Raw genomic sequence first — 19,989 nt, forward strand, 5'->3', positions numbered from 1 at the left:
CTCCCTGGTTTCAGGACATTCAACTCGGGATCTTGGGAGATCAGAGAATGGTTATAAAAATTAAAAAAGGGGCGGAGAGAGAGGTTCTCCCCTAGAAATGCTGGAGCTGTTGTGTATTTGGAGTCTTGGAGCAAGCCTGGGAACAATCTTATTTGATCTGAACATGTGCTGGCATAGACCTGATCTTGTGTTCTTCACTATATAGCTTCAAACTCTGCTGGAAAGTGGAAATCACTTTTATTTTAGTTGCTGTAGAGCTTTTTTTTTTAATCTTTCTGTAGAGGAATTTGTGCAGGTTTTGGGCACAGTGACTTAAAACAGCAGCTACAAGTGTAATACATAACGGCACAGTTTGCCTGAACTGGTTCAGGAGCGAATCTCTTTGTTAACTTTATGTAAGGAAGCAAAGCTAAACTGTACAAGGTTAGCTCTCCCTTAGAGAAACGTTACCTATTTCTTGCTCTCTCCTCTATTTTCTCCACGCTGCTGCCAAAGCTCAAGCCAGAAGATGGCAGAATATCAAGGATTGATTAAGTGCAACCTGAGCTGCAAGTTGAAGGTGGCTGCTAGCAGCTCCTCTTTCTCCGAGCGCCTTGCATTTACTGGCTGACATCAGATAATTCAATCTGGCCTACATGCAGAGCATCTTGTGTTTATCATTAAAATTTCATCCCAGCGGTTACGATGCTTGTTTTCTGGGTCAGACCTTGAATCCCTTTTCATTTGAGACAGCGGTGTTTGTGGTTACCTCACTCCCAATCAATGTTGTATTCGCCAGCCTTTCTACGGTTACATGTCTCGAAGGATCGTCTTTAAAGGGATGTTGTCCTCCCCCCTCTCCCTATTCAATTCAAATGTAGTTTCTTCTTTAAGTTAGGGTTTACTTAAAGCAATTATGTATCTGCTTGCTTCGCTTTTATAAATTACTACTGATGATTAGGTTCACTGTACCTAATACTGTCATATGTTTGCTTTCAATACAGAACGCCTGGGTTTCCTCACCTTCTGTTAATAAAATCTTAAATCTCTCCCTCCCCCCCCAAGCCAGCTGATGTTCAGAGAGCAAAATTGGTACTTTTTCTTTCATGGCAGTGTTGACAGCCGCACTGATGGGCATTTGTAGTCAGAGGTTAGGTCCTCCTGGAGATACTGATCTCGGAGCATGTATCTGGTCTTTGCTTGAACTGTGTTGACATTACGCAGTGGATCCTGTGGTGTAACACGTCCGTAGCGTGTTGTGAGACTGTTCTGCTCTCTGACCGGCTCTATGTGAAATACTTAACGTGTGGCTGTCCTGGAAACTGTGCGGTAAACTTGCCTTGTGTCGGTGGTGAGCGTCTCACCTCGCAACGCGTCCCGTAAAACCATACCGAGTCTGCTGTGAGTCAGGGTGATGGTTTATTGTGCATCGTGTTAACTTTTTGTGCTTGTGGAAAGGGCGCTGTGGCTTTGCTGCTGCTGTTTGCAGCTCTGAAAGCTTCCCAAATGAAAATAAATGGGAGAGACCACCTTTCCAAAGGTCCAGAAATACAAAGGTATCTACTTTTTCTTTCTTTGGTTTTCTTTGACTGAAGAAAGAGTGGTAGATGGTTAGTTAAGAGCTTGCATAAATGAAGATTTAAGGGCATACTTCAGCTGTGCCACAGAGATCGGTATAGCAGATGCTGCGTGGAGTCCTGCACCCCTTATAGACTCGGCTGGGAATCAGCCCTTGGTTCTTCTCCTTTTACATTTTAGGTTTCCTCCTTCCCCCAGTAAGTACTGTTGTCTTTCCTAGAGATTTTATTTTCTTCAGTTGGCATTGGTGAGATTCATCTGCTTTGAGTGCCTTCATAAATCTACAGATTAACACTTCCTCCCCTTCAGGGTGGAGCACACCTGGCACAGATGGTATTTCTCCAAGTGATGCTTGATAAAGGCAATGAGAAGCAAAAGAAGAACTTTGTAAATATCCTGCGTGGCCAGGGAATCATCCGGTTTAGAAGCAGCGATACATTTTGATTCTCTCATACTTAGAAACTAAGTGCTCTGAAATAATTTGCATACAGTTGTCTTCATCCTGAAGGAGTCTTACGGGAGTTACAGTTTAAATACTGCAGCACTTTGGAACAATTTGGGCTTTTCAGTTTAAGTCAGTATGAGCAACCTACAGACATAAAAGTAGCTGCTACTATATGGTAGATTTCTTTGTTCTCCACAATCACCTCCCACACTGCTTTCCTCTTGCTCAAAGGTGACCTGCAAATGACTTTTTAAAAAAATGGGCTTGCCACTCTTTTTAGCTTCATAATGATGTGTGAAACTAGCCCGAAAGGCTTGAAACACTTTTCTGCACTTTTTAAAACTTCATGTCAACTCTCATCTAATTTGGTTTTTGGTTTGGTTTTTTTTTTTTTTTTTGCTATAGGGCTTTTGGGCTATTCTCAAGGTATTTATTATTAGCTCTTGCATCTTAATTCACTGTGCAGACCTGAGGAAACCAAAATATTAATTAGTAGTGAAAATGAATAAAAGTTAACAAACTGAAGTCTTAAACAGCCTGAATAACCTCCTGCCTTATTTAATTGCTTAAATTTCACTTGTATAATGGCACAGCTCAGATAGGTTTCTCCCTTCCCTCCCAGTGACTGAGAGCCTGGATGTAAAACAAAGCAGTAAGGCAGAACATAAAAAATACTTGCCTTCCTCCTTCAACCTTCCCCAAACCTTTTGTGTTCTCTTCACTCATTCTCATCATTGTTAAGAAGTTAATAAGTGTCAGACCTTTTTTTTTTTTTTAAGTGAGTCACCTTTAGGAGGGTTGAAAACAGGATGACATCATGAGTTCGGAGGGGTCGGATGACAAACTGCAGGAGTTAGGTAAGGTTGTGTTAAGTGACAAACACGTTGGCTTCTCTGTCATCTTGTGAAAAAGAGCCTTTCAGGTGAAACCAATAGTAGAAGCTTGATACGGACTCTTTGTGAAAGCTGCTTTTCCAGCCTGCCTGACCATGAAGCTATTGGTTTACCTATAGGTTTTGCTGGATGGGGAGGAACGCAATGCCGCAGTGAGATGCGCCGTGTGCATAGTGATGCCCGTGCGTAGTGATGCCTGGTACTCTGAGGCAGTTGCTTTTGAGCTGGTAAAGCCTAGTTTTCCACTAAGACCAGGCAAACCCATCCTAGTAAACTTCTTGAACGTTTTGTTTGTACTGTTTTTACAACGTACCAGCCTCTGGGCTGTTGCCATCAGTGCCTAGAATTCAGGTGATACTTTACCTCTGCTGTTTGCGGTGTGTTGCAGCTTGTGTTCCTTCCAACATGTAAACGTATCAATTTACATCATCTTCAAATGGTGTTTTCTCACCTGTATCTGAAACTGGAGCCATTTTTTTATTTCTTGCATTATGTGTTGCCCTTTGTGAAATAAAAGGACTGATGGACCAGATCCTTCCCAAATTGCATCATGATTCCTCTTGAATTCTCTTGAAAAAGATAATTATTTTTTTTTCTCCTGCCATGGTAGCAGCCTTAGGCAGAACCCACAGAAATATGTTTCCTTGGTCAGAGCAGCTGGTTTAATTGATGGGCCTGGGCTGATGCAAGCCACTGGAACCTTGATCTAAATGATGGGAGATTCTTGGCCATAAAAAAAGAAATTACTGGAGACAGTTTGGCTTTCTCTAACTTCTGCTTTTGTAAGTATTCATTAAAATGTTTTGCCTACCATATAACCCTTTGGCTTGTTTCTGTTCCCTTGGTATGACATTTGCATGCACTTAATGAGAAAGCAAGGCACTCAGAACTACTTAGGACGGTGAAATGTTAATTTTGTTACAGATAACAGTGATAAACTGCAGAAGAACTGCATGCTATCTCCAGCAGCTTAACCCACTTTTTAGAGCTATAATTTCCTAAATAAGGCCTTAAGAATGAAGATAACCAGCTTTCTGTGGCTCAATTTCTGTGAGTGTGGTCCACAGATGGATGTGGGTTGATGAATTGGAAAGTCAAGTTCCCGGCAGAAGAGTTTGGGAACTGATCGTAGGGATGCTCAGAATGTATTTCCTACATGTTAAGTCTTAAAATATTTCCAGATTGGTTTTGGTACAAGTTAGTCATTTTTTTTCATAGCTGCTCTCCTATATCATGCAACCCAAAATACTGTTTGGATGAAATCAAGGACATTACTTTTCTACTTCATGTTCTTCTACCAATGTTAGGATTGTTTCACATGCTGGTTTTGGTTTACTCCCGTCTGTTTTCTCTTGTATTTTATGGTGTAGCTTTCAGCCCTGCTATGCAATAGCAGAAATTTTTGTCTTTTCTGTTCCATTTGTATTTCATTTTCTTGTCATTATGTTCTACTTATATTCCTCTCTGCCATATAAATTAGTTTTTTACTCCATCATTGTTACTAGACTGTTTTTCCTGAATCATTTCCCTAAGGAATCCCTTAGCCTAGCTACCTGTTGGTTATATATGTAGTGGCAAAAGCAATGTAGAACTGTAAATGAGAATGCAGGAAGGCTTGGGAACTTTTGCCTCTTTCATCCAGCCTTACTTTGAGGCATCTGACTATGGTAACTATCTAAGCAGTCCATCGGTAGGAGTTGTGGGTCTTAATACTGAGTATAAAAAGGCGATAGAATCCATTGAGTTTCAATATTATGTGTTGCAATTGAGGTATCTCCCAACTTGTAGGGGTTTTGAAGAGGGTTTTTTAAATTGAATGTTACGAATTACCGCTGTCTTACCTGAGCCTTATAGAGAAGATGAAGCTTAGGAGCAAATTGAACCAACTTCAAGGCGTTTGGACTTGGGTTTACATGTTTAATTGGACCTTATTCTTAAGCCTACTGAAGGGGTCACTGACTAGATACCTTAATTAAGCACCTGAAGGACTGGTTAGTAGCTTTTGGTGGAATAAGGATGAAAGGTCTGAGATGCTTGTTGCAGCAAGACAATGCAAAATACTCATTATTTTACTTGCTTATCAACAGGCATCCATTTAAACAGAGCTATAGCTAGAGATTGTTACTTGAGCAAAATTCCTACTGACTTCAATAAAATGCATTGACATTGTGGGGACTTCATAATAAGATCTTTTGAGTATTAACAGATGGTCACTGACTGCCTGAAACAAAGTTGTTGGGATTTTTTTTGTTGTTGTTTTGTAGATCACCGCAGGTATCTGGAAACTGAACAGACTTTGCCTTCTGGAAATCAAACTTGACTGTGAAACAAAGGTTTTTCTTTCTCCTTCCTTTTTATTTTCTTACAATGAATTCTTTAGAGAAAATATGGAAAATGTAAACTGATTTCTGAAGTCTCTTATCAAAAGTCTTTGGTGTTCAGACCAACTTGGTATAGTAAGACTTGCCCTGGAGCGGTGTGCTTGAGACAGCAACCGAATGGACTGACACCAGCACCTTGTTTGAACAGAAACCCAGCGACAGTCTAGTTGACCTGCTTGTTTGAAGTGAAATTCTACAGTGCCAGCAGTAAGCAAGCCATGAAGGAAAGCAGTTTGTCTTTGCTGCTGCCATGGACTGAATGAGTAGAGTCTCGACTGTTTTGAAAATGTTCCTGTTAACAGTTTTTCTTTTGTGTATTTGTCAGTTTATATATTAGTTGCAGTTGTACTTTGCACAAACACTAATTAGACAGCCATCAACACTCAGGGCCAAAGGCTTACTAACAATGCAACTGTGATAGCAGTGTCTTAATTGGTTGAGTATAATTGTCATTAGGCAACGATAAAGACATCTGGGGCTCTGGAGAGAGATCAGCCTCCCCCTCCTCCTCTTCCCCAAATTTGTTCTGGCTATTGCTATCCAACACAGTTGAGCTTTTTCAGATGAGATTCTGTGTTTTGACCAGTTTCCTGATGTTTTTCTCCTTATGAAATCGTCTGCCTCTTCAGCACCACTTCATTAGAGCGGTGCCCAGCCTCCATCTCTGCTTCCTCCCACATGTGCTCCGCACTTCACCACCTGCTTCCCAGCCATCGTGGGACATCAGCAGCTTTTAACCCCCGGCTCCTTTCTCCTTCAGTCTTCTGCTTTCACTCATGTGAGAGGGCACGAGGAAATTGTTCGTGTCATTATGACATTACTGCCAATGAAAAGTAGTTGAAACGCTTTTGATTAGCGAGTAGGTATTTTTATTATAGTATGTTTGTAGATACCATATGAATTTAATTTTTTTTTTTTTAGTTTCTCTGTACCATATGCATTCCACCTATTGTTGCTTCATTCCAGCAAGTTTTTTAATGTGTATACTTAAGCTGAATTTGCAGACTGATTTTTACAGATGTGTACATATCTGTCCAGAATTACAGAACTGGCTTGTCAAGAAGTACATTTAGAAAAATATAGCTCTTGTCTTTCTCCTGCTGCTGCTTCTCACGTACTTCTCACGTGTGGTTGACTGTGTCTGGTGAACGGGGAGAGAAGCGCGCGGACCCGGAGCTGAAAGCCAGGCACTGCATGGATGGAACACCTTGGAAGGCGTCAGGGCAGGGGGTATCTGGAGGGGGGGAACTCGGGGCTGGAAGCAACAGTCTTGGTCTTGTTGCTCCCTGTTGTGCTCGGGAAAGCAAGGCTTTGAGCAGCCTTTCTGAATGCAGTGAATCAGGTATGGTCTCTAATGTGGTTTTTGGTTTTTGTTTTTTCTTTGAACTTGAGAAGGCAGAATTTGTAGGTTTGGGGATTTTTTGGTGGTTTGGAGTTTTTTGTGCAAGTGGCTTATATTAGATACTGGAATATTTACCTGTCACTGCAATAATCATCTCATTACACCCGCCGGGGGGAAAAAAGCAGTGGCTCAGTGCTGTTGCTATTGTAGCAAATAGATTTTATTCATTGTTATATTAAACAGAAAGGTTTGGTGGTTTTTTCCCTTTTTGCTCCAGCGGAAAGCTTTGTGGGCCTTTCATTGCCATCTTGGTAGAAAAATCGGTAACTGAATGAGTTTGGAGATCTGTGCCTGTTCTGGGGCAGAGGACTTAAATCTAGGGTTCTTTCATTCATTAGCTGGTAATCCCAACTAAATTTTCATGGCGAAGTGTAAAAGTTGTGATAGGAAATGAATAGAAATAGTGAAATGATCTAGAAATAGGATCTGTGAAGTGCAGCGTATTCTTCAGCCATTTATATTGATATGGCGGATTTGCCAGTTATCTGCAATAAAGCAGCCTTTTTATTTTTTTACAGCAAGGCAATGCTTTAATAGTTTAAAAGCCTTTTGTTGTGGTTACAAATTGAAAGCGTGTTGCTCTTTACAACAGCATTAAAAGCGGGGAGTTGAACCATTAAATTTTTTAGTTCTGAATTGGATTCATCTGTGTTTGAAATTCTTCCAGTTCAGTTCTGGTACAGGCCCAGCGTATGCTGGAAATGGGCACGCGGTGGTGACGGCCAACGGAGTGTGTTGTCAGCTGAGGAGAGTTTATATCTCCCATTTCCCCATGCTGGTTCCCTGCCCAAACCTAGACCTCCACTTATGTTTCCAGCATGGTCTTGTAACATCTTTCCAAATCCTTTAGGTTTGCCGCATGGGACTGATTTGTTGTCATGCCGCCCTGGGAAGGATGCGAGTGGTGTTGTTGAGTGAGAAATGGCGGTGGGAGGGATACGGGAAGGATGGGGGCAAAGATGCCTTGCTTCTCTCCTCCCTCCTTTTCCTGATGAACATAAAGCACTTGTCCCAACTTGCAGTGCACTGGTGGGACTTCTGGATAGACACACGTGAAGGTAGTGTTTGGTGGGCGCTTGAGGGTTCTCCTGGAACGTATAGTGCTGCCCGACCTCTGTCATGACAGAACTGGAATGAGCACTATGGCCGGGATTGTCTTATGGATTGTTCTGTAGTATCTGCCTGAACCCACCAGAGCGTACCTGAGGTGCACGTAACAAGCTCTTGTGTTCAACAGGTCCCTGCCAGGGGTGGGAGAGCAGTGTGGCTTCATGGAGTAGAAGTGAAAGGTCTTCAGCATGTGCCTGTCCATCACTGGAGAGGAACGGGGTGAGGATGAGGAGGCTGCAGGGCGGTCTGATGCAGAGACAGTTCCTGTGTTTAACAGGTCCAAGCACAAACCATCAGAATTTGAGTTAAATTTATTTCAAGCTGATAGTCAGCAATGTTTGGTGGTTCTGTTCCAGTTTGAGCTTAGCTGTAAAGGTAGTTCACGTTGTTCTTCAAGAACAAAGAATGGTTCCAACTAAATTTTGACTTGATTGAATTCTGAGATAAAATTAATTTAAGCACTTATTGTGATAGTGTGATGTTGCGTCTTTAATCCCAAGATTGTGGCCCGCGCTGTTTTTTATGGATGGTAGTGTGTCTTGAGCCCCGGATCGCTTGTGTTGCATGCCATGTAGAAAAACCAGAAGCAAAGAATTAGCCAGCCCTGTGTCTCTTCTCTTTTCCTGTTGTTCTGTTTTCTCCATCTATTAGTCTTTCTTTTCACGTTCCTAGACTGGACTATGTGAGAGTGAGTAAGTATATGCACTAGGAGGAGATACTGTTCTTCGTTGCTTATTTGGGGATGAAATTTAATATTCTGTCAATTCTGCCAGTATTTTAGGTCTCACTTGAAACTCACTTCTCAGGGTCACATGGCAACAAGAGAATTTTGGCTTCCTCCTTGAGAATAATCTGCTACTCTTTGCAGTTAAGAGAAGCTTGAAAACATGACCCCAACCAACCCAGACATAAAAGGAAACAAAAAGCAGCTCAAAATTAAAATGCTTCCCAAATGTTATGTGTGTGTCTTGTTGAATGGGACTGCGACAGATCTGTGCAATTACCTGTCCTGTTGTGGTTTATCTCCAAATTCTAAAATGTACCTGAAATGAGTACTTCCCAGTTTTATAAACTGCAGATGTTTGTTGTGGACTAATCTGGACTGCTTGTTCGGTCCAACGTGAAACATTTTGCTTTGGGGAAGCTTCTCTCTTGGTCTATTCTTTTTAAATAGTGCTGCTATAAATTGGAAATGAAAGCAGACTTCGTAGGGGGATTTGGGCCTCGTTTGCAGAAGGAGGAAAAGAGAGAAGTGCTATCCCACCCCATTCTCTCATTGTCTTCTGTCTTACCGTGCGAAGCACTGAAGAGGAATCCAGGTGACAAGGACACAGTTCTCTCTTCCCGATTCGGTGCAGAGATTTAAAGTGCATCTCTTTCTGCTTGGCAGATTTCACTGCCCCCTCAGGCACTTTAATTACTTGTATAAAGTGGAGCATTTTTGCTCAGAGATGTTGGAAGTAATCTGCTCCAGAGTACCTGTAGCCCCATTGCTACAGTACCAACTCCCCAAAGAACTGGGTAACCTGAGTCGAAGTCCAACATCTTCTAAACCTTTATTAAGCACTTTCCTTCACCTCCTTTGTAAATAACTATTTTCGTATTTTTCTCATAAACCTAGAACAGCCAGGTTTCTAACCGGTAGACCTTTGAGGCTTATAAGAATCATTCTTTGAAATACTGTTCGCCCAAACAACAAAGGTGACAGAACATGAAGCACCCTTCATTTTCCAACAGAACCCAAGTCTCAGCTACGGCAGAGACACCTGAGACAATCTGACAGTGTTAATTGTCACAGTTCTGTCAAAACTTATCTTAACTAATTATTGAATTGTTCCAAATAACTATGGAACTGCGTTCTTTGACCAGTCGTAGAAGGAGCTTCTCCTCTGCTTTGCCTGCAGTGGTTTGGTGGTTGGTGGTTTTTTTGTGCCACAGCATAGATGGCAGAGAACAGTTTCTGTGTTGCTTGCTGGGTAACAACCTTCATTCGTTTAGGTATATTCAGTATTATCTGAGAAGTTTAGTTCTATTTTTTTTTATTTTCTCATTGGCAAACTATAGTTTGCTGTTAAACTATAGTTTTTCTGATGTTTCAGTGAGAGAGCCTTCTGTAAAAGTGGCAGCACTACCTTAATTCTAAAGGCAACACTTAATTGTATTAATAAATTAATTAGCCTTCAGAGATGTAGGCAAATCTGTTGATGAGGCATTAAAAAGTTGCTTTTTATAAAGAGCAGTAGGTTGGATGGGGGGGTGGTGGTGTGAGTGCTTGTATGTATGTACATAAATGCTCTCATTAAACAGAGTTTCCTTGGCACCACCACAATCACAAATTGTTAAAGACCAAAAAGAAACAGTCTGAAGTTTTGTCATGATGTAATTTAGACTCATTACTGATTACCTTTTCTCCCTCGAGCCCGGCTGTCCTTGCATTCTTGTTGTAAAGCTGATATCAATAGTTGGTAACCTAACTGTGGTAGCTCAGTAGTGTTGTTCTTGTAGCTCCAATTTACCTGCCTGTCTTAGTAAACTTGATGCTACATTCAGTAAATGGGAATAAAATGAGCAAAGTTGATGGGCTTGTACGCAGAGTGTGCAAACAGGAGGAGAATCAGTCTAGGAGCTGCAAATGGTGTTGGGTTTTAAGATGCTTTTTGTTTCTTCCTCCCTTCTTCTGCAGCTACCTCTTTTCAGATGTTTTGGGATGAATAATAGCCTTCTTTTCCAGATACACATCAGGAGAAGTGAGGTTGTGGGACACTCGCACCTGGGACTACACAGCCCCCATCCTGGAACCGATGCACAGTCCTGGTGATGCTGGACCTCAGCCACATGTCTCCTTTGTGAAGATAAACAGCTCTCTGGCTGTAGCAGCTTACGAGGATGGTAAGTAACCACAACTCTCCTCCCTATTTAAAAAAAAAAAAAAAAAAAAAAAGCTTTACAAAAATGAAGCAGCTGTGCTCAGCTTTTTGTGTGCCTGTAATCCGGTATATACACACACACGCACACTCTTGCTTTTATGTGAGAAAGTTGGCCAATAACCCTAAATGCATTAGGAGGCATTGGAACATAGCACCCATTAAAACTGATGTTTAATTCCTACTGGAACTGCTACATAAAGCTTGAGTGCCAGGCTGTAGTCCAGCCAAACTATCTTAAGCAAATAACTTGTTTTGCTATAAAAATATTAACTGTTCTTCCACCAGCCTTCTCCTCTGTGCAAAACTCCCTTGGGGTGCTGGGAGGCTTTGTTATGGGAATACTGGTAAACTTGCATGTCTGATTAATCCGCGTGCTCTCTCGCTCTTGGCATGGTGTATGGATGCACGTTTTCTTAACTGAAGTGTTGGTTTGCAGTGGTGGGTTATTATATACTTTGATATAGAGAAATAAAACCTGTGAGCTAGTATTTAATGAAACCATAATAAAATCCTGGTTATATGCATTGTTTTAAATATACTTAGATGTTTATATAATGGGCAACAAGAGCCAGAGACCAACCGTACATCTAGTGGATGTGGGAACAGCAATTAAAAAAGTCAGGTTTGGACAGTGCTAGCCAATTGGGATCCGAGGCTGAGTTGCTGAGGCAGAACTCAACTCCTGTCATCTTTCTTTAAAATGTGTGATCTGACGCTTAAAAACCTTTCCTCGGGTATGAATAAAGAGTATTTTTAAAGTTAGGGAGCTCTGTACGCGTACTGTCTTTGATCCTGGTATTTCTGCATGTGAAAACAAAACCGAGGATGGGTAATCCAAACAAAATCTCTAATCCACATGTTTTATTTGAGAAGTAAATTAAATGCTTTATATGTGAAAACAGCTGTTTTAAGATGATCAACATCCTTAGCTGTTTTTCTAGCATGGATCATGCTAGAACGGTTTACTGTGGCTAAAAATTGTTGATAGGCAACATTTTCTGACAACAGCAAGTCTGGTCTTACAGAATACTCGTTAATATTATTTACTCAAGTCATAGGAAATTATAACAGTGATAGTTTTAAGTGTTGGCTTTTTGTCCAGTGTGCCAAACAACGACTAGCAGAGGGTCTTTTGTTTGTTTTCTAGTCTCCCGCTGACTAATCTAATAATTCGTCTAAGGGTTTGGGTTTTTTCTGTCATGTTCCTTGTCGTCAGTCCTGTGTGTGCTCTGACTAAACTCGTTTGCATAAAGCTCGGCGTCTTTTATTCTTTGGGGTAGAAATTTTAATGGGCTCTGTGATATGGCAGTTACTCTGATTTGAGAAGCCTGGTCAGAATAGATTAGTTTCTATGTGAATAGGGAATTATAAAGACCAATTTTAGAAATGTTTACTAACTGGTATCTGAAAGTGTATATTTACCGTTTGGTGGAGAGAATTATTTTAAACTTGGGGAGGGGGGAGGACGACTTTGAAGATAATGTGTTTGATTGTTCTTTGTTGTACTTTTCCAGTTCCCTTTTCTCTTTGTTTGTAAGTTTGACTAACACAGAGAAACCATCTGCTAGTGTTGGAGGTGGTGCTGTCAGGCAAAGAGTCTAGACTTCTCTGTCGAATCCCTGGCTAGCAGACTCGTTCAGATAACATCAGTTTCTCCCAGTTCAGCAGAGCTCACGCAGCGATGTCCTTGGCATCCGATCACAGGGAAGAACTAACAGGCAGATTCTGCTCGCGTCGTGCCTGCCTTACAGCGCTGTTTTGCTGGTTCGGTAGTAGCAAACGCTTCCCAAGGCATATGAAATATAGAAAGGAGAAAGATTTGTCTTACTGGGATGCCTGCATCCAAAGTGAATTGTAACTCCACAATGGCACTAAAGAAAAATTGAATTGTGACTTCTGGTGAATGTTTCCGACAGCGTCAGCCTCTGAGAAACAAGCTGCAAGGAGAGGTAAATGAGAGAAAAATGTACGGGGAGAAAATGAAGTTCCCTCCGCCCATGCCAGTGCTCAGTGGGGGCACTGTATGTACACCTGGGGCAACGGGACTTGGCAACTTGATCCACAGTTGTGATTTTTGAATTCCAACCCACTGGCCTCATATTTCTTCTGCCTTGTTTCCTATTGTCAGCACTGGCAGTCCTCCAGTTTGATTTTACCACTAATTGTGTTGCACGTTACCGAACTGAAATGAATCAAATCAAAATGCTTTTCCTGGAGCATTAGATAAAGCAGGCGAGGGTTCTGGGTAATGAGCAGATGCTGCTAATGCAGGGACAGTAGAGGCCTTGCCAGGACTCCATCTGCTCCATGCTTGCCTGACTTTGGCTGTGAGCCACAGCTTTTGGGAAACAGCAGTCTACTTTAGCCATCGCTCTCCCCCCCCTCCGTCCTCCAGAGTCTCATAGTTTGACTTGAAAACAATGTGCTGCAACAAGAGAATGTACCTTTTTTTTTTTTTTTTTTGAAAATGCTGTACTTTATACTCATGTAGGCATGGCAGGGAGATGCTGCACTGCTGCCCTTCACGGGAATGCTTTGAGACCCGTTGGGAGGAGTTAGTGGTACTTCGCAAGTTGCAGAGTAGCACCTCAGAGCAAAGGAGGGTGGTTTCTGCAGGGATCAGAAGTGCTCTTGCTTGTTGGCAGACTCCAGGAAGGGAATTTTGGCAGCGCTATTTTCTGGGACAGAAAATCTGCTGTCTTGTCCGTTCTGATGCCCTTAAAGCTGCTTGCGGGTGTTGTCCCTTCTGTACCCTCTTTGCAAAGACCGAAGTGGAGTAACGTGTTTGGACTCTTCCCCTAAGTGCCAGGACATGCTGTAAGACAGCAAGAGCAGGGAAACAGGCTGGCTCAAATAAACAAAAAAGTTTTCAAAGAAAACCACATGTAACATGCAGTAGTATATTTATTCCCATCAGATATGTACGGGTGGCTGTGGATGCAAAACTTTTGGTTCGGGTAAATGGCGTGTGATTTCACATCACGGTCAGGGAGATCTGCCTCTTGAGTCCCCAAGATGGGAAGGAAATACAGATATTGGCCTGTTCTGAGGGGACTGGACAGGGATGGTCTCCTTTGGAAACCTCTATAAGAAGAGCGGTGGAGCTAAAACCTGATGCTATTTGGTGAAAACTGACGTGGTAATGGTAACGACTCTTATGACGGAGGTCTGGTCTCACTGTTTAGTACCGTAAGTAGCTTGCTGTATCTGCTGAAAGTTGAGAAACAGCATTGCAGTGAAAATAAAATGTAAAATTTTAGTTAATAAACACCAACCACCTACTAGGGTCAAGTTGGCTGTGTTGGTCGTCCCTCCGACTAGAACTGGTGTTGGGATTCAAGATAAATTCAAGATAAGCAGCTTTGAGACTTCAGACTGGTGCTCATTTCCACCTGTGTGTTTTGTTAGCTGTCTCTACTTCATAGAAGTATGATGTTACCTGAAAGTTATAAGGAAATAAATGAATGTTCCCAGCTTAGAGGACAAAACGACAGGTAAGAAATGTTTTCAAAAGGTGAAAAAAAATTTTATTTCGTTTAAATCAAGCTAGGAAGTGGCAGGACTGCGACCCAGAAGCAGGAGAAATGTCGTGTAGATGATGTGAATTGAGCAGCTTCTGGCTTTCCCACGCAACTGAGTTTAGAAGCTGAAGTGAAGGCGCATGAAAACCATGAGCATGTCCAGATTCCTTGCTCTAGCATATACAAAATTCTGTCTTTGCTTTTTTTTTTTTCCCCCGCAGATAACACACACATAGATTGTTCTACATCTTTTCTAAAGCTGACAGCAACTGCTAGCTGTATTGTCTTAACGTGGAAGAGCTGATGTAACGGGTCCTTAGGATCCGAGCGTAGGATCTTCTGCACCAGAACGCATCCCTCCCTCTGCATAGCCCGAGGGTTCGCCGTTCGCAGGTAGCACGGGCGGGCAGCTGCCCTCTGCCGTGGCGAGCTCTTAGAAGGAGCTGTGACGTGCTGTACGACGCTGGCGAACGCAGCCAGGATAAATATTTACAAATATCATTTATCTTGCCTCATGCTGCCTTTCCCTGTTACAGAATTAGAGTATTTTATAGGAAAAGAAATACTTTTTTTTTGTGGTTGCCCTTTATACGAGGGAGAAACCTATGTGAAAACAGATGTAAAAACCAGCTGCTTTTGCAGGATGTCTTTTGGGCTTCCAGCTGCGAAGAGGGGAGTATACCAGAGACAGACACTGTCAACGGAGCCATTCGCCTTTGAGAGAGCAAGACAAGTGTAAGACCAGCTGATGCTTGCTAGAATTGGAGTACAGTCACGATCAGCAGTGCGCTGTGTAAGGGCACAACAGTTTTGGTTAAATGTTTTATCCAAATACCTTACAAACCAGAGTGAACTGCAGCAAATGAGCCTGTCATCAGGCCACTTTTCAATAATATATTGGGTTAGAAGTTACAAACCTAAATTCTTTGTACGATCTGGGCAATCTTTGTGCAATCTTGATACAATTATCAACTGGTATGGTGATTGTAATGTTAAGTGTCAGCAATTATACCATCTTCATCAGCTTCTTAATTCATTTCCTTGAGCCAAAATGAAATATAAGCAAGCTGTAAAGTCTAAATCTGTTTGAGGACTTACTGTTCGAGTTCAGTTGGAATAATCACAATTGTGGTGCAGATTTTAGCATGCTGTGAAGGTATTGCTTATAATTTTGATTTAATGACTTTCTAACACTTTTAAGATTAGAGTATTAAAAAAAAAAAAAAGATACTGTATGCTTGCAACCTTAACTTCACCTTAGCAAAGATATTGCTTTGGAAATGAAGTACTGGTCACTGCTGGAGGCAGGAAGATAGACTATGTAAAGTAGTGATCTCATCTGCACTGGTAAATCTTGTGCCTCACTTTTTTTTTTTTTTTATGGTGCCATACTAATAACTTCAACTGTAATGATGGCTTTCTTTGTTCTTACACAAACATGATTGACTGTTGCAAAGGTTTGCACACTAATAGATACATTTTACTGTTTCTGCAATGAAATACAGAATATTCCGAGTAGCACTTTGAGGCCTAGTAATAGCTTTACCTATTGGTAATACAGTGGAGTGTTTGCTTTTTCTATGTAAAACTTGTGAATGTTTTCCTGCTGTCATGCCTGAATGCATGCACCTGTTTTGACAATAGTGCGTTTCCACAGAAGGTCCCTGCACGCAGTGATCGAAGCTTCTGACCGGTAGCAAGGAACAGATGATGGAGGATGTACATACAGAATCATATAGTCTTTTGGAGGAGGGGAAGAGCAAGGGGGCAGTCAATCCTTTCGCAAGCAAATAGTTGTTCATCCTAATGAAAAAAAAAAAAAGTATTTCTCTTTATTTTCCTTTTCAACTTTCCTTTTTCCTCCTTATATTGTCCTGCTTCATTAAAAAGATACTAACTTGTGACCTTACAAGTCACTTGTGGTTTTGATATTACCGGGCATGTTTTCACACTGATGTGCATCAGGTGTTGCACATCCTGTATTTGCCTGATAACATTTTTGGACAGATTTTGCTATTGAACATCTGGTTTAAAAAAAAACAAAACCAAACCTGTCTCAAACCAATTGTACTATTGCACGAACCATTTTCGCTGTCTTCTCTTTTCGTGGTGTTTGAGACACAATAATAATAGTGGTTTTATTCCCCAAACTGAGAGACCAGAACTCTAAATTCTGGGTTTCCCAGTTTGCTTGCCTGGTCAGAAGAGGGTTCCTTGACTGGAATGTTTTTTGGTATTTTGCAGAACTTTCATACGTTAATACATTCTGTTGAAAACAGTGAAATGCTCATCACAGAGATGTGTAAACAAAAGACTTCATGAAAGCAAATCAGCTTCCTTTTTCCACTTCACAAAAGTGGTCTTTAACTGGGATAAATGTTCTGGGGAAAAAAAAATAATTTGAAAATACTCCTGCCTGGAGGAGCTTGGCAGCAGTGTTCATCATCTGACGACAAAGTCCAGTTCTCCCATCCGTGATCTGATATCAGTGCAGTCTTTTATCATTGATGTTTGTTTGCTTCTTTAAATCCCGGAGATGAGACTTCACCCGTTCCCTTTGTTTCAGCGTGGAGCCCAGGACGCGCGGCGAGGTGCCGGGGCTGAGCCTTGGCGTGGGGCAGACCAGGCTGCAGAGGGAATTGTAGCCTGTGCTGTCCATTTGTATTTGTTAACTTGTTTTAAGTGTGTGTGATGCGAGCTAGCATTCTGTTTTTCAAAACCAGTTCAGCAGTTATTTACCTTTCAAGCAATTAACATAATTACCATTATGCTAAGAAGTAATTTTGGGAAGTTCTGCTCTGAGCCCTTATGACTCCATCGGGACAGTTTTAGTCGGGACTTATCTTTTTGATGGAAGCCTAATTGCAGTTTTGGCTTTGTGTAAACAAACAGAGGCAGCTAATTGTTTAGGCAAATAGCAGATTAATTTAAATATGCATCCCTAATAAAACAAAAATGGTCCCCATTATGGTACTCATTCCCATGGCGAGGAATATAAATATTCAGTGGGAGTGCCATTAGACAGGGATCTTAAGGATTATCTGCATTATTTCACATGGCTAGCACTTTCCAGATACCAAATAATCTTTACAAAAGCAAACATAAATCAATTTAAACTCATTTAGATACCATTTCACTATGTGCAGTTTCATTACCACACTCTTGCTTCACCTCCTTTGGGACGCGGGAGGAGTGTTTGCAAACTGGCATTGGTGCCCGTCCACAGCTGTCTGTCAGAGCTTTTATGTCTCCTTTTGAAGGAATAGCTACCATTAATCATTCCATCATTAATGGCCATGCTCAAGGAGAAGGAAGGCTTCTCCAGCCCTGTCTGTCACGTCTGAAGATTGCTTCTCCGTTAATTCACTGCAAAGGTGGCCCAGAAGTCTCCAATTCCGTCTCGCCCTTCTGTTCTGTAATACACTCCTGATTGCTTCAGGTTGCTCTTATTCAGATTATTGCTTTAATGTACCATGCTTTTAAACGGAGTATCGGTGGTCTGTGCCGGGAAAAAAATGCAATTGCGAATGTATTGTCTTTTAACTTGTACTCCTGTGTTCTTTGGGATTTGCACTCTTTAGCTTTTTCAACTCTTCTGCATTTTTCTGTTTTTCCAGAGCGTCGGGATTAGGAGCTTTGCTGCTGGTTGTAAACGGTTACAAATGGTATTAAAATCCCTGGCCTGATTGCTGTGTGCAGAGCTTCAGACTCTTTACTTTAAAACTTTACTGTGTGCAGCAGAATGACTTAAATTTGAGTGTGGGTTCTTCTTCGCTATTTTTAGTGGTAATTGAGGGCGAGTATATGGAATAAAAATTTAGGTGTCTGTTTAAGTCTGATCTTCTCCAAATGTGGGAAAGTGAGAGATTTCAAGAAGTCTTCCTCAAGGTAGACAATAATGTTATCTAAAAGTGAAAAATGAGGAATTCCTAAGAAAGCAACAAGCCTTTAATGCCAGAGCCCATAATTTTGGAAAGTTTCCTCTGAACCTGCTAGGCGGTGCTGAGCAGTGTCCTCAAGTTCTGGTTCCCTGCCCTACAGTCTCTTTTCCGTGTATTAACCTTTTCCGTTACAATGCTTATAAGCTTACCTCTTCAAGTGATCTTTTAAAGTTTTGTTGAATTCTAAGGTAAAGCGTAGTGTTTATTTCTTGTATATACAGGAACCGTTAGTGTGTGGAGCCTGATGTTTGGGCGGGAGCCAATCCATCGTTACCAGCACAATCAGAGGATACAGGCTTTAGCTCTTGGTTCAGAGGGTGCAGCGGTAGCAACGGCATCTGGCTTCGAGGTCAAAGTGGAAAGCCCTAACGACAGAGGATTCTGGCAAACCACAGAAACGTTTGAAATCCAGAAATTGGTGAGTCTCCAGGCCACTCAGCTTCATTCCAGGAGCTCCTGATCCACTAATTATTTTTGGTACAGTTAAGAGAGATCTTATAAAAATCTTACAAGAGTGTTGCCTGAACTAGATAACAGCATTATCAACTAGAGGCTATGATTTTTGAAGCAGGTTAATGGATGAGACTTTCATCACTGAAGAGCAAGGGTGAAATGCTGGCTTAAGCTGCAAGTGAAAATGAATAGAAGTCCATATGGTGCAGGAGGTTGGCTGGTTTTAATTATTTTTTTTTTGTCAACATCGAACTGAGTTGGCTCATTCTGTAAATCAGTTTTCTCACGTAGAATTGGAGCTAAAACTCAAGGTCTCATTCCAGATCAACGCTATCTGATTAATTCTGAGGCAGGATATTGCAGACAAGCTAATAGTATCACTTGTGAAGCTGTAACTAGTTGTGCAGCTTCTTTGGGTTGCACCTTCTGTCACTGAAGTTTTGAGACTATTTTAATTAAAAATCAAAAGCTGTCCCATTCTCTGAAGTTTTATTATGTCTCAGAGTACCAACATTTTTTTGAAAGGGGAAGGAAGTGCATAGGAATAAATTGAGTCTTGCAGCTTCTCTCCTATTGCAAGAAGCTACTGTGCAGCTAATGGATATGAAGTTGTGATTCAAACCACTCCTGGTTAATCCCGTCTTTCAAAGCTATGTCAGTTTTACAGTACTTAAAATGTTTGGGGGTTTTGTTTATTTTTAAGAGGTTTCCCAATAAAAATGTTATAAACAACACCACCCACTCTATTGGATCCATTTTACTCCTGCATCTTGTTTGCTGTGAATTGTCAGTTCGCCACGTGCGAAAGACAGGTACTCGGGACACCCTGCTGTCTTCTAAGGTCGGGTTAGGAATCAGCTGTGCTGTTCAGGAGTTTAAACCCTTCCCGTGGTGAGACTTTGCAGCAATGTCTTAACATTTAGCGAAACGGGAAGAGCAACGTCGTTCTGGTCTTGTGACAGAAGATGGTGATACTTGGGCTGTCCGAGAGCCGTGGGATGACTTTTCTGTTGGTTTAGGGTATATATACATGATTTCAGGGTAAGCATCAACTGTTCCGTGTTAGTTGCCTCTTCTGGAGCACCGTATTCACATTCTGTTTGCTTTGTGCGCTTTAACCTTATGGCTTTCTGTCCCTCATTTGAACAAGTCCGTTAAGCCTTACTCCTTTCTTTGATGTCCTGTTTTGGTGTGTTCTGTTGTAACGTGTTCTGATCAGTTTTTTTAAGTGGGCTCATTCTAAAGACTGTGAGGTAGGTTTCAACACAGGAGCTAAACCTGCAAAAGTTCAGAAATAAAATTGATACTTGGTCTTTGTTTGAAATGAACTAATGATTGGGAAGATTCAAGATAGCTGAT

General features: G+C 41.5%; 1 protein-coding gene across 3 annotated transcripts in view; it reads left to right on the forward strand.

The window, feature by feature from the left end:
• Positions 1-19,989, forward strand: part of FBXW8 (F-box and WD repeat domain containing 8) — a 52,686-nt gene that overhangs the window by 14,758 nt on the left and 17,939 nt on the right. For all 3 annotated transcript variants that reach the window (XM_075769340.1, XM_075769339.1, XM_075769338.1), the window contains 2 exons: positions 10,520-10,677; positions 18,399-18,595. In XM_075769340.1, the coding sequence (XP_075625455.1) occupies positions 10,520-10,677; positions 18,399-18,595 (355 nt within the window). The remainder of the gene's footprint in view (positions 1-10,519; positions 10,678-18,398; positions 18,596-19,989) is intronic.

The sequence above is a fragment of the Balearica regulorum genome, chromosome 17 (genome assembly GCF_011004875.1).
Source record: "Balearica regulorum gibbericeps isolate bBalReg1 chromosome 17, bBalReg1.pri, whole genome shotgun sequence".
Lineage (NCBI taxonomy): Eukaryota > Metazoa > Chordata > Aves > Gruiformes > Gruidae > Balearica > Balearica regulorum.